Source organism: Gymnodraco acuticeps, unplaced genomic scaffold (assembly GCF_902827175.1).
Source record: "Gymnodraco acuticeps unplaced genomic scaffold, fGymAcu1.1, whole genome shotgun sequence".
In the NCBI taxonomy this organism is placed as follows: domain Eukaryota; kingdom Metazoa; phylum Chordata; class Actinopteri; order Perciformes; family Bathydraconidae; genus Gymnodraco; species Gymnodraco acuticeps.
The window spans coordinates 1438243-1451791 of NW_022991180.1; the positions used below are offsets into that span (position 1 = coordinate 1438243).

General features: G+C 41.6%; 2 protein-coding genes across 2 annotated transcripts in view; one reads left to right on the forward strand and one right to left on the reverse strand.

Annotated features, from left to right (window-relative positions):
- On the forward strand, positions 1-5990 carry dync2li1 (dynein, cytoplasmic 2, light intermediate chain 1). Its single transcript, XM_034237852.1, is given in 14 exon segments — positions 1-14; positions 118-267; positions 367-378; positions 710-759; positions 762-778; positions 1215-1303; positions 1554-1737; positions 2810-2878; positions 3004-3081; positions 3250-3329; positions 3624-3694; positions 3856-3953; positions 4145-4237; positions 5798-5990. Coding segments are annotated over 14 exon segments (1068 nt in total). The 3' UTR covers positions 5861-5990.
- The window catches only part of abcg5 (ATP-binding cassette, sub-family G (WHITE), member 5), a 12029-nt gene continuing 4466 nt past the window's right edge, over positions 5987-13549 (reverse strand). Inside the window, 20 exon segments of the mRNA XM_034238054.1 lie at positions 5987-7219; positions 7457-7569; positions 7715-7746; positions 7748-7801; positions 7804-7829; positions 8108-8150; positions 8152-8182; positions 8389-8438; positions 8440-8534; positions 10610-10631; positions 10633-10686; positions 10688-10744; positions 10746-10818; positions 11138-11174; positions 11177-11350; positions 11474-11492; positions 11494-11604; positions 12152-12184; positions 12186-12245; positions 12247-12293. Coding sequence (XP_034093945.1) covers positions 7032-7219; positions 7457-7569; positions 7715-7746; positions 7748-7801; positions 7804-7829; positions 8108-8150; positions 8152-8182; positions 8389-8438; positions 8440-8534; positions 10610-10631; positions 10633-10686; positions 10688-10744; positions 10746-10818; positions 11138-11174; positions 11177-11350; positions 11474-11492; positions 11494-11604; positions 12152-12184; positions 12186-12245; positions 12247-12293 — 1319 coding nt within the window. The 3' untranslated portion in view covers positions 5987-7031.

The following is a 13549-nucleotide window of genomic DNA, read 5'->3' on the forward strand; positions in this document are numbered from 1 at the left end:
ATGCCGAAAATAAGGTGAGAATAAGTTTGTATAGGACTTTTCTTATTTATAACCCTATCACTGACATAATAACATTTTTTTACAAACAATGTTTTGACTTTGTGTGGTATTTGACAGCTCGGACTCGCTATGGGAGCAGGCTGCGGCGGAGGTGCAGAGCCTGGAGGCTGCAGGCGAGGAGGAGGAGGCGGTCAGCGAGAGGACCGTGTTCCTGATGGGGAGCAAGGCTGGGGTTTGTTCACTGCCAAGCCACAACACTGACAGTACGTATTGCTTTTTAATGGAAACAGTCTTGCTATAAGATAAGTTGTAGCTACTAAGTTCTCCTTTGCTTTCTTTTTCAGGGTAAAACGTCCATCTCCTCAGATGCCTCGACAGGTGAGCATGGGGTTGGTCTATGTTATCAACTATTACCTGAAAAGTGATGCAATCTAGCCTAACACACGTAAACAACTACTTTAAATGGGTTTTCTGTATGATTGGAAGAGACCATTCACTAGAAAACAAATGCTAACTATCAACAATAATAGTTTGAGCATCAGAGGAAAATCTTGGCCCGAGGAATAGGATGCAATATGTAAATCTATGTTCAAAGGTGCAGCTCAATTTGAGAAGCAGACAGTGATGAATGAAATCACTGAAAGATTGTTAGTTGACCTTTTTGTATTTGTGTTGTTTCTAAACACCAATAATGCTGTTTTTCTACCAGGGATGAACCATCCAAGCCAACTCTGGCTCTGGAGTATACTTTTGGCAGGAGGCCCGAGGACACAACACAGTAAGAAAGCCCTGTTGGTCTTGGACACTTTGTAAAAATAGGATTAAGACAAACAACAGAAGGTCCTGACAAAGACTTTCAATACCATTCTAATCTATATTGATGAGAAGGAGTTGTGTGAAATGTAAGCCTGGTAAATACTACATTTAGCCATCACAGCTTCTAGTCATTCTATTGTATTTTTGTATTCGGGATTGTGGGAAGCGGTATTTCGAACTCTCTGTCTGTACACACAAACTGAAAGATTGACAATAAAGTTGACTTTGACTTTGACTAGTTCTCCAGCACATTGAGAATAATAGACCATGTTCATTCTGTATTTAAGTGACATTAAAGTCTATTTACTAAAAACAGAAATTATTAATTTATGTGCAATACAATGTTACTTTAAATGAGATAGTGTAATAATACTGTTGGTGGTGGCTTCCTCTTTCAGCCCAAAGACATAGCCCACCTATGGGAGCTGGGAGGAGGGACCTCTTTGTCAGACCTGGTCCAGATCCCCATCTCTCCAGCCAGCATCAGGTAGGTACCTCACACACATTCCTGATCATAAATGTACTTTGTTACATAGTCAAGCCACATTTCTCAACACACTATTTGGATTGGTTGTTTTTAACTCTATATTTAAATCGGTAGAAATATTTTAGTCATCTATATAGTAGTCATCATGGTTTGGACAGCAGTGTCAGGGGTTCCTTGCTCTGCGCCTCAGTGCTGTAGCAACACCTTTTGTATCCTGCCAGATAACATACTCCTTGATGCCTTTTACCAGGTCTCTCTCTGTCATCCTCATTTTGGACCTCTCTAAACCCAACGCCCTGTGGGGAACCCTGGAGAGGCTGCTGCAGGCATCACAAGCTCAGCTGGAGAAAGTCTCTTCCCAGGCACAAAAAGCACAGAAAGCCAAACATCAGACGCCTGTCCACTCAGCACGCGTCCTACCGAAAGACTATCCTGTAAGACCTCAGCTCATCACACTCAACATTATATCAGCATTATCTATTCTTCAGTCCAGGGCAATAGTAGCAAATAAACTATAAACTAATTATATGTTACAAATCAAAATGTGAAAAGAGAAATACTAATAAACTAAACAAACAAGGTGAAAACCCAGAGAAAAGTTCACCAAAACTTTCCTCAGATACCTCATTCACACCAACGGTGTTTCAGGGCCGGTTCGGAGCTGGAGCTTGAAAAGCACCGGGTTTTCCTCTTCACACCGCAGCGGAGCAGCCTCTTAGCTCCGGAATCCGGTTCGTTTCAAGCACCAAAAAATTGTCCGGCCAGAGCAAAAGCACCGCATACGTCATGCTTACGTCGAGGCGGGGGCAGGGGCAGGGGCAGGGGCAGGGGCAGGGGCAGGGGCAGGGGCAGGGGCGGGATCAACTCCTGAACAACAACAAAAGCCGGCGTTGTATCCAGTTTGTACACAACAATGGAGCAACTTAACAAGCAGCAGTGGTCCACTGAAGAGACCAGCTACCTACTGGGAATCTGGTCTTCTGAAGAGGTGCAGAGGAAGCTGGAGCACAATCGGCCATTGTTGTTGTCGGTGTGAGCTGTGAGGGGTTTCCGCGCGGTTTGGCTTGAAGCAGGCACGTAAACGGTTACGTCATGACGCAAACGATGACGCAATGACGCAGCACCAGTCGGACTCTGGGCAGTGTGAAAAGAGCCGGAGCTAAACCGAAGAACCGGTTCTGAACCTGAAAAGCTCTAGCACGGAGCTTGAACCAGAGTTGTGTGGTGTGAATGAGGTAATAGTAGACACAAAGTTGGAATAATGTGTCTAATGCCTTCAGGTCAGATGTAGGATGGTAAACAGGGGCGGACTGGGACTAAAAATCAGCCCGGGCATCTCGACCGGCCCACTTCGGTCCCACTAGTAAATTGTCAACGGGCCACTTCGGTACCGGCCCACATCGTCCGACCGGCCCACTTCGGTACCGGCCCATCGGGATTCGTCGTGAATGTCAGTCCGCCACTGATGGTAAATCTATCCTGATTTCATTGTGACTTTTCCAACAGGACAGAGAGCTGATCAGTCCCTTTCCTGTTCCTCTGCTCATCATCGGCAGTAAATATGACCTTTTTCAGGTAGAACACATGTTTCAGCATAACCTGGAAGTTGGTCTCATATTGGCTAATTCACATATTTATGGATGTTTGTATGATTTGTTTTTACACATTATCGAAGGAGAGTTGTTTTCTGTCTGTTGCAGGAATTTGACTCTGATAAGAGGAAGGTAATAAGTAAAACACTGCGCTTTGTCGCCCACTACTACGCAGCCTCTCTGATTGTAAGTGAGCTTTAACTATACATGTGACATATTTACATTAAGCATAACATTTGATTAACATAACATGTGTGTTTTGTTGCTTTCTCTTACTGTTGAATCTATAATTTCTTTCAACTGTTTCCGCTGATTTAATTGTCCTCTCTTCCTGTTATTTATCTTTTGTATCAGTTCACTAGCATCAAGACAGAGAGCCTGATGTCAAAAACCAAAGGCTTCTTCTCTCACATGGCTTTCGGTCTGGACAGAGGGTGAGGAGGGTAACACTGTTCACTAACTAGTGGTGGACAATGACAGGGACTGGTATTATTTAGCTCTTTAAAAACATAACTATTAAAGTGGTATCACTGATACTTGGTCGATTTCCCAATTGACTTATACTTCAGTAGGACTTCATTCATTCATTCATATAACAGCTTGAACCATTTTGACCCTGTGATATGAACTCTAGCTCGAACTGGATTATACATTACGTACATTTGTTACTGTACTATAGGTTTAATACTTTGCTTTAAGTTGTATTTTTGTCTGAATGTTATGATCAGGAAAACTGTGTGCTGTGACTGCACCAAGCCCCTCATCATTCCAGCAGGCTCCGACTCCTTCAGCCAAATCGGTGAGCACAGCACCAACCGGTGGCCAAAAGCAGTAATGCATCCAACATAAATGTAATAATTATTGCTGCTGTTTGTATGAAAAACGTCTGATTTATATCCACCTCCTGTTGTTCTGACTTTCATTGTTGTGACCAGGATTGTTTTGTTTTTGTTCCTTTAGGTTCCCCTCCTGCTACTGATGTTGACATCACTTCTCTGCATGCCAAAAACCCTAAGGACCTCTGGAAGAAAGTCTACGAGCTTGTCTTCCCCCAAGAGGTACTTCAATCACCTTTTATCTTTATCCAAATTGCAAAAAGCAATGGATTCAGTCCCTGATGTTTAAGAAAAATAAGGCCCTCAAACTGGGCAATCTTATTCTCAGTATTCCTTCATACATGTATGCATGTTTACATGAGCAAGGACATCTATCAAGAGTCCAATCGTAACGTGTTTGTGTTTCTTTGCAGTCTACCAGTGAGCAGAGGGAGCTAAAGGATCCAGCCAAAGACCCCCAGTACAGTGATCCTCAGATTGATGCCATGAGAGCCCAGAAAGATCAGGTGACATGTCTAGACCAATCACAATGCTTGTGTTGTATTACAGACTGTGCTTCTGCAGTCAGCGTCATAACTCGTGAGTTGGCAGTGTGGTGATCAATCGCTGACCTTCTAAATTCACCAGTCAGTTATCTGTGTTTTGTGACCCTAACCTTTGACCTTCCTGCTAAGAGGTATCGAGGAAGATAGTAGATTTAACTGCTCTGCATGTGTCTTAATCAAGGCCAATGCTCCAGAGTAACCTTCCCTGTGTCTGTCATGGTCTCATAAACAGACTGGCACTTGAACTGCAGTAACCTCACAGTGCTGTTATCGCTGACTGGCGCATAATGAGATGGCTCTGGGTAACCAATAAGAGAATTAGGGTTAAGGTTTATTTCCATAGGGACGTTTTTCAAGGCCAACTTGCTGGTCAGGGCCGGCTCCTTTCTGAGTTTTTGTTCATGCTAGACTCAGATTGCACCTCTTATATGTTATCACAGGGGGTCTTAAAAAGTATTACAAGTTGATAAATCAATTTAGCGAAAATTAAGGCTATTAAAAAGTATTAAACGGCATTTTCCAAGGTATTACATTTTGTAGCTTGTTTTCAATAAGTATATAAATGGTCCAAAGAGGTTGTATTCTACAGTCTGCCTGAATGTAATCATTGCGTAGGTGTGTAGTGTGATTCTGTGTAGTTTATTGATGGCATCCCGTTGGGTTTGACGTCATCTGAACAGGACATCGCGCGCTCACTGCTTGATAGCGCGCGAAGGTCCGTTTACGCCGGTTGCTAAACAACATCGTTATGGGGAAATGCAAGTTTGCATCCAAATGGTTGGAAGATAAGGAGGAAGGACAATCAATACTGTATATAGTCAATGTGAGGTAAAGTGTGTCGCCAAGGTAACCGGTTAAAACTCGAAGTGGCGATGAGGTCTTAAAATGTATGGAAAGGGTCTTAAAAAAGGTCTTAAAAGGTTTTACATTTGACTTCAGGATTCCTGCATATACCCTGTGCTAGACCCAGATCGCGCCTCTTATATGTTATCATTACATTTGTGTCACAAAGCTAAACAAAGTTAAATCCCTGCCGTCTTTCAAATATCCACAACAACTAGCTAAACTACTGCTTCCCATCTGTAATTGAAAAACAAGCAGGCAGTCAAATTGCTGGCTAATCATCATGGCTAATTATCACATTGGCATTACCATTGGCAGATTTGTATCATCATTACTACCTTATATATATATACACCTTGTATGGATACATCAAATATTAAAGAAAAAATGCAGACAAAGTAAAAATATTCTACTATATAATAAGTCTACTAACATGCCCAACATTGAAAGAAGCCCTTAACATTTGTGTTTAATGTAAGTTCAATAATGCAGTGTTCCTCTGTAGGCCTCACAAGTGTTTAAACCATAATTTACCTATTACCATTCATTTCCAGGTATTTCTGTATTATAGTGCATGTTTGTGCAACTACTTGCCATTTTGTTTAAGTGTACTTCATTGCTGTAGTAAAATATGATGTTTTAATAAGCTCCTCTCTTTCTGTCGACATCTGTTTTCAGGAGTTGGAGCAGTATAAGAGGGAAGCAGCTAAATCATGGAAAGGACTGGAGCTGGAAACATGAGATCATCTGACTTATATTCACACAAACACACACCACATATTCATGTAAATACAGTGTACTTATTTATTCCCTTTTGTGTCATTATTTTTTTCAAACCTAACAAAACTACTTGTATACTAATAATAAAATATGTTCAAAAAATATAAATGTCACTTCTTATTCATTATACATTACAATCACAATATTAAAAAAGTAATGCACTCAATATTCAATATAGTGCTTAGAACATGAATCAAACTGGTGATTTGTAGTTAAATAAATCTCTATTCTGTAACTTTTATATAAAAATAATGATTTTTAAATATTTGCAGATATTGTTATTTAAACTGTAAACAAGCTTAGGTTGAATCGGTCGGTCTGTCTCAGTTGTTGTTTGAGCCCAATCAGAGTTAAAGCAGCATGGATTAATAGTTATATTTATTACAGGGACCTCTCAGTTATTTAGCATGAAGTCGTATCAATTGGCTTAAAGGTGGGGTATGTCATTTATTTCAGAAACACTTCTTATATTCCATGGAATGCTCTTAACATCCCGATAGCAATGAATATATTAAACGCTTTGACAATAAATACATTAAAAAATGTCATCTGTGGAAGCCGTGGCGCTGTAAAAAGCACGACCAATCATCTGAGCCGGCCCGGCTGAAGTAACTGGATGGCCTACCTGCCTGTCAGCCTTCCATCTCGTACACAGACTTATCTCGTGCCCTCATTGGTCATTTGCGCGTTCGTGTGTGTTGGAGGAGGGGCTCTGTAAGGAAGTCTGAAGGAAGTGGCAGATTTTTTCCGGTTGTGTACTTTGAAATTCTAGCGCACTCGAGCTGGTTTCTCCAAAATGACATACCCCACTTTTAATGTCAATAGCTGCATCCCAGGTTACACAGATACGTCCTGTTGTACTGTGCACACTGCAATGGGATTTTGATGGGATAAGTTCTTTGTACTTGCATCACTGCTCTGACATATTTAAATTATATTCTATAAAACAAAGGAACATGCCTTGATTGCTGAAACGGAAGCAAACACAGGTGACCCACTTCAGTACTCCTCATCTGTTTGGACTACATCATAATGTAAATCTTTTTCTTAATCTGTTTTACATCTTCAAAGCAAACTCAGTTTATCTTCATGTTTCTACCGAAGATTCTCCCTCAAAAGTTTGTCTGTGGTTTTAATGACGGATGAGCTTGTCTCTGATCTTGAAGCTGATGACGCCCAGCAGCAGGAGAGCGGGGAGGAAGGAGTAGAGGAGAACAAAGTCTAGTGTGTATCTGGACAGAGCGCCAGGGTAGCCCTCATCAATGATCTGACTGCCCTGAGTGATCATACAGGCGCCAGGCAGCAACGGTTTGGAAGCATCTGCAACAACACACCAGATAGAAAGTTAACAATATGTCGGGTTTTAAAGATAAAAACAGTTCTAAAACAGCTCAAAGGTGTCTTTCAAGCTATCCAAGTAAGACTCCTAATAGTCATGCATGGACACATCATTGTCTGTGAGCTGTAAGCACATCTTGTAAATAGCTACTGTGCATTTTTCTAGTTTCATTCTCAGCGTAGGTGAACACAGGACGGTGCCATGGTGAAACGACTTACTGCATGTGAAGTCGAGTCCGTAGAACTCAGTGACTATGAGCAGCTCACAGCTGTACTTCTGGAAGGTCAGGTAGCTGAGCCACTGGAAGACCACCGGCATCTGGAGGGTGCTCCTTTTGGAGGCAGAGGAGAGGGAGGGTTACCCGTAGCATGTGGAAGTTGGCAGTGGCATCTATAATACCATCCTATACAATGAAAACCTGGAAAAAAGTCTAAAATATGAACTGCTTTAGGTCAGTATGTATTCTAATGTTTTACCTTAGGAAGCCAGATCCCACCATGATCCCTGCAAATATTGAGCAGAGCCACTCCAGAGTTGACCATGTTAGGGTTTTGGACCAACTCCTAATAGCAACCACAGTCAAAAGCTCACCTGAAGATAAAACAAAAACGTAATTAATATATACAACTAAAGTCATAAACAGCGAAATATGACATTAAACAACTCCCGACATACTTATAGGTTTGACACTACTCGTGTGGGCACAGAAGCTCTAAACAACACATGAGACGAAGTTTTACGATGTTTGGATAAGATCGTGGAGCAGATTCTAGCATGATTTTTGTAATCCTTTACTTTACAAAAAGAATATGACTAATGTGTGCTTGGGAGCTGTTAAAGAATGATAGTTGTTCTTCTTATCAGCTCACCTATAATATGTGGCACCAGGACTACAGCAGAATAACACAGGAAGCCGCAAGGTGTCAGGGTGCATCCCCACCGTCCTGAAAGGAGAGGGGACAAACATAGTAGGAGGGAGAAAAGAAGAGTTAGTCCGGGGAGAGATCAGAGCTTAGGCTGGGAGATGTTTAAGTAGAAATTGTAGATCCTTTAAAGCCTTGAGGAAAGTTTAATGTGCAAGTAGGATCCTTTAAACTAAATCACACAATGTCTGATGCTCCATGGCCAACCACACGTATGTACTACCCACCAGTAAAGGAAGGAGGTGAAGATGAAAACACTCAGAATGCTGAAGGGCAAGGATGTGGAAGATGTACGCCAAGAACATTTGCCATTTACTGTACAGACCATCCTGACTCTCCTGATCACTGATGGCTCGCACAACCAACGCGGGGACTGAAAGAAGGATTAAACTATTAGTACCTAAAGCCCATGAAGCTCCTCAAAATGGATCATATTCAATACAAATACACTTCAAATTTGCTTCTACGTTGTTGTTAGAGTTAATTGAGGAAAGACTACATGGAAGTCGATTTGAATGTACTTACTTTGTATCACATTCAGGATTAGAATGTATACTTAAAGTAACCAACATTTGACAGATTATATTGTGAAATCTTGAATTTAAAAAAGAGAGGCATCATTAAAACAATAAAGCTTTATTTGTATACCTCATCACGAAGACCAAAGGTAATCCAGTTCAAAGGTTACTGAATGTCCTTGACATCTAGTCTTGTTCCAGATCGATCAGACCATAATTCAGAACTTGCAAAGGTTATTCCGACAACCTCATTAAAACCTCAAGGTCAGTGTGATACACCTCCCCCTCATCACTACCTCCGGCTGTTTCAGTTCTTAGGAAAGAGCTTTTAATTACGTCTTACTTTAAAGTGATACTTCTGTTCAGCCCAGTGTGTTATCATATCTCTGCATCCTCAGTATCAGGCAGAGCACTTAAACTCAGCTGATAAGGGAGCAAGACATTGAACAGATAATCACAACAATACCCAATATCCTTCACTGGTTATTGTATTTTTTAATACACAACCTGAAGTGTGAAATTAATGTTCAGACAGATTTGAATTAAGCCTGTAATTAAGCCTAATCAGTTTAATATTTACCTAACCCCCTTAATTTAACCAATACTACTAATTGGGAAAGACATATTGTTTCTTGGCTGTGAAACTCTTAAATTGCAACTATGACAAAATACATTATAATGAATTTAAAAAACACCCGAACAACAGGTCTGTATTTATCTGTCATCTCTGTGTCGATACAGTAATAGTGTGTGAACGTTATCTGCATTGAGATTACTACAGGTCACAGCAGCTGCTTTAAATACTAACCATTAACCCTTTCAACACAAAGAGACACAATCACTGTAAAGACAGATAACATACTGTAGATACTAGTAGTCTAGTATAGGTCTGTATGTGGGAAAGGCACTTGGATTCATTGAGCTTTAAATAGAGGAAAGGTCGACGTCCCTCTGAAGGTAACCCATACATAACAGCCTAACTAACTGTGGACAGTTCTACAGCAAATAACAAATGTATGTATAAATGAAATGCAAATACTCCTGACATTAAAACTATGCTAATAGACATGTTTTGTTTGCACAGATTAAGACATATTTCTGATCAAATCAAACTGCAGTTCTAATCTGTTGTACTACTAATGCTATAATTAAATCATCCCACTACATGTGTTACTTTGACCTACGAGAGACACTGGTGGGAAATAAAGTCTCTTTGGGTATTTTCAACGAGCAAACGCCAAGCTAGATATAACATATTTCTGCTGAAGGGATCAAAAATAGTGCAATAGAGCCCTTTCACCTACAAAAACAGAGATAAGCGAGCTTACACAGCTGAGATAAAGACGTTTCGAACATGCTGTTGATAAAGATAATACATCTCTTTTAATCACGTGATATGCTTGCACTTTTGAATTGCCCTGAAGTCATCGTATTATCATTGTTAACATGTGTACGGTGATATATGCAGGCACCCCTGTCTTTGCTTTGGATATTCCAGTAAGTCCAACAATGTTAGTTATTTAATATTAAGACTCAGAACTGAGACGAATGGTGGTGTCATAACAGGTACAGTTGCTTCATAGTAATATTTCATTTTAGTTTTTTGAAAAAGGATCGATTTTCAGGAAACAACCTTGGATTTTCCAGGTCAATGTCTAATACATTTTTTACGTTATCTATCATCAGATTAACTTTTGTTTGGCTTTCTGCATTCATATTTGATATTCTGGACAGGATGACATGAAATGGGTAGAGATAGGGGACGACATGCAGCAATATGGGAATATGTACACTATCTGAGAGTTGCTTGATATTTAAAGGGTGGCAAACGGTTTCACTTTCAGTTCAAATGTCTGGAAAAAATCATAAACGTGGATTAAGTGAATGTTTATCCTTCTATGTACAGGTGTGTGGTGTTCTTGGGACTCACAGAGAGCTACAGCATTCAGCATGGCCGGTGTAAGGTGAAGCTCCAATGCTCTGATAGATGATGCCGATGCGGTCCTGCCACTGCTCCCTTACTGACGTCCATGTCTAGATGCATCACGAAGAAGGCCACGAAGAGGACCGTAGATCAGGTTCTGGGACAGACGCATCAGGACCCCCATCCTGTCTCTGGACAGGTTTCTTAGTGTCCGCCTGCACGCAGACCACACATAGAGATACATGTAAACACACATACTGTACCTGTTGTCAGATGCAACAATCATACGGCAACAGACAAAACATAAGGCGATGAGACACAGGTGGCAAACAGGAACAAGTTATGAAGACAGAAGGAACTACCTTTAACTTGCAACACGATAAATAGAAATGATTAACAGGAAATGCTGGTTTTTGTACAAGAATGATAAAGATGCAAGAGTATACTTAGGAATCTAAATCTAAATGTCTGTAGTAGGCAGTAATCAGCTGTTTTGTTTTGGTTATATCTACTGTAGGGGCTGAGGCCTCTGACCTGAACAGAACTGCCAGTTTGGCTGCACCGCTGGGGACTCTTTGCTCTTGTAGGGGATGGCTGGCTTGTGCACCCGTTGCAGGCTCTGCTCCAGTTTTCCCAGCATGCACTGGTAGATGGGAGACCTCTGATAGGACGAGGTGATCTCATGCATGCGACTGAAAGTGGCTGCTTCCCTCTCACTGCTGCGTGTGTCCACTGAGGTGAAGTCAACTGTTTGAAATGACACACATAGGAAATATTTTAATGTTCATGCCACACATACACTTGTTTTTTTTGTATGCAAAAGGTGTACATGTTTTTGTATTAGTAACACAATGTAATAGCATGTGGTACCATAGATGTCAAAAGGGTTTGCAGTACTCTGGACACTCATATCCACACTGGCTGAAGAAGTCCACCATCTCCTCTGGCTGCCCACAGAACACCAGCTCCCCCCGACTCATTATAGCTATCCTGCTGAACACCTGTGACACACACACACACACACACACACACACACACACACACACACACACACACCACACACACACCACACACACACACACACACACACACACACACACACCACACACACACACACACACATACACGCACACACACACACAACACACGCACACACACACGCACACACACGCACACATCACACACACACACAACACACACACACTCACACACCACACACAACGCACACACACACACACACAACACACACACACACACACATACACCACACACACACACACACACAACACACACCACACACACACACACACACACACGCACACACACACACACACACACGCACACACAACACACACCACACACACACACACACATACACAGCACACACACACAGCACACAGCAGACACACACACACACACACACACACACACACACACACACACACACACACACACAGAGTTGTATAAGTTGAAAACAAATCTGAAAAAATGTGAATCTGTTCTTTAAGAAAGTTTCACTCTTTTACTTCAGCTTCTCTCTGAACTCACCCTGAAGAGCTCGGAGCGTGGTTGGTGGATGGTATACTATGACGATACGGTTCCTCCTGGCAAGCTCGGCCAGCAGCTCCACGATCTGATTGGCCCGTCATGCTGTCCAGGCCGGTGGTCGGCTCATCCAATAGGATCACCCCCTGCAATAACATCAACCCACTGACATCATCAGCTCACGCAGGTATGTCTCACATTGAACACAAGCAGCACAATAACTTTTTCTTGGAAACTTTCAAATGTACTTCACATTAAGTGGCACAGGCAGGACCCTCAACGGGGCCAACTTAACTTGTGAAGATAAGTGAGTTCTCTTTTTTTCTTTTTTAGTTAATTACTCTAATTAGGACAATTAAAAGATTGCCTCGTTGCATTATGAAAGCAGGGTGGAATTAGCAGATGCTTTAATTGTGAGATTAATTCATTCCTGGTTGATTGGAAAGGCAGCGAATGGGAACCTCTCATTACTTTGTGTGCGGCTCTGCGTGTGTGCATGTGTGGTGTGTGTGTGTGTGTGTGTGTGTGTCTTCATAAAGCATGTGTGGTGTGTGTGTGTGTGTGTGTGTGTGTGTGTGTTGTGTGTGTGTGTGTGTGTGTGTGTGTCCATGGCCAGTCTAATCCTGAATGAGGACTGAGACCCTTCAACCTCCCTGGAGGACTGCATGACTGATAAACTACACCTGGGATGAGCCCAAGCACACTCCCACACTCTCACACCCACACACACACACGCAGAGTTGCACACACACACACACACACACACACACACACACACACACACACACTCACACACACACACACACACACACACACACACACACAACACACACACACACACACACACACACAGTCACACACACAGTTGGGTCTCTGCTCATTCCCTTCCTTGTGTGATAACCCGCTCTTTCATTACTCTTCTCCATCTCTCCCTCTGTCCTTTCCTTATTCCTCTCTTTCTCAGATCCCTTTGTGTTTAAGACTCCTTCTAGAAGTCTCTGGGGAGAGAGATATCTTCTGCTGAATTTCTTCTGTTCAGACACATAGCACAATCCTATTGCTTTCATAAGTATCTCCAGCAGCATTTGCATAAAGTATAATTTGTTGTATAGGTCTAATACTGGCCACATTTTCTGGATGGGATATCAGGAGAAAGAGACCATCTCTGAACGGCTGTCTTTGAAGTATGGGCTACACTGAGTGTTGAGTTATTTCCAGTATTTACACACACATTTTACATAATTTGTTATTCTAAGTACTCAGATGGTAAGGTATTTATGCTGCTGAAACTTCTGTGAGTGAAAGTTTAAGAAAAGTAGAAGCATTGCATAATTTAGTCATGTTTCTTCTTCAGGGGGGAATTATATGTGTTTTACGGTTTTTAATGTTTTTAAGATGGCC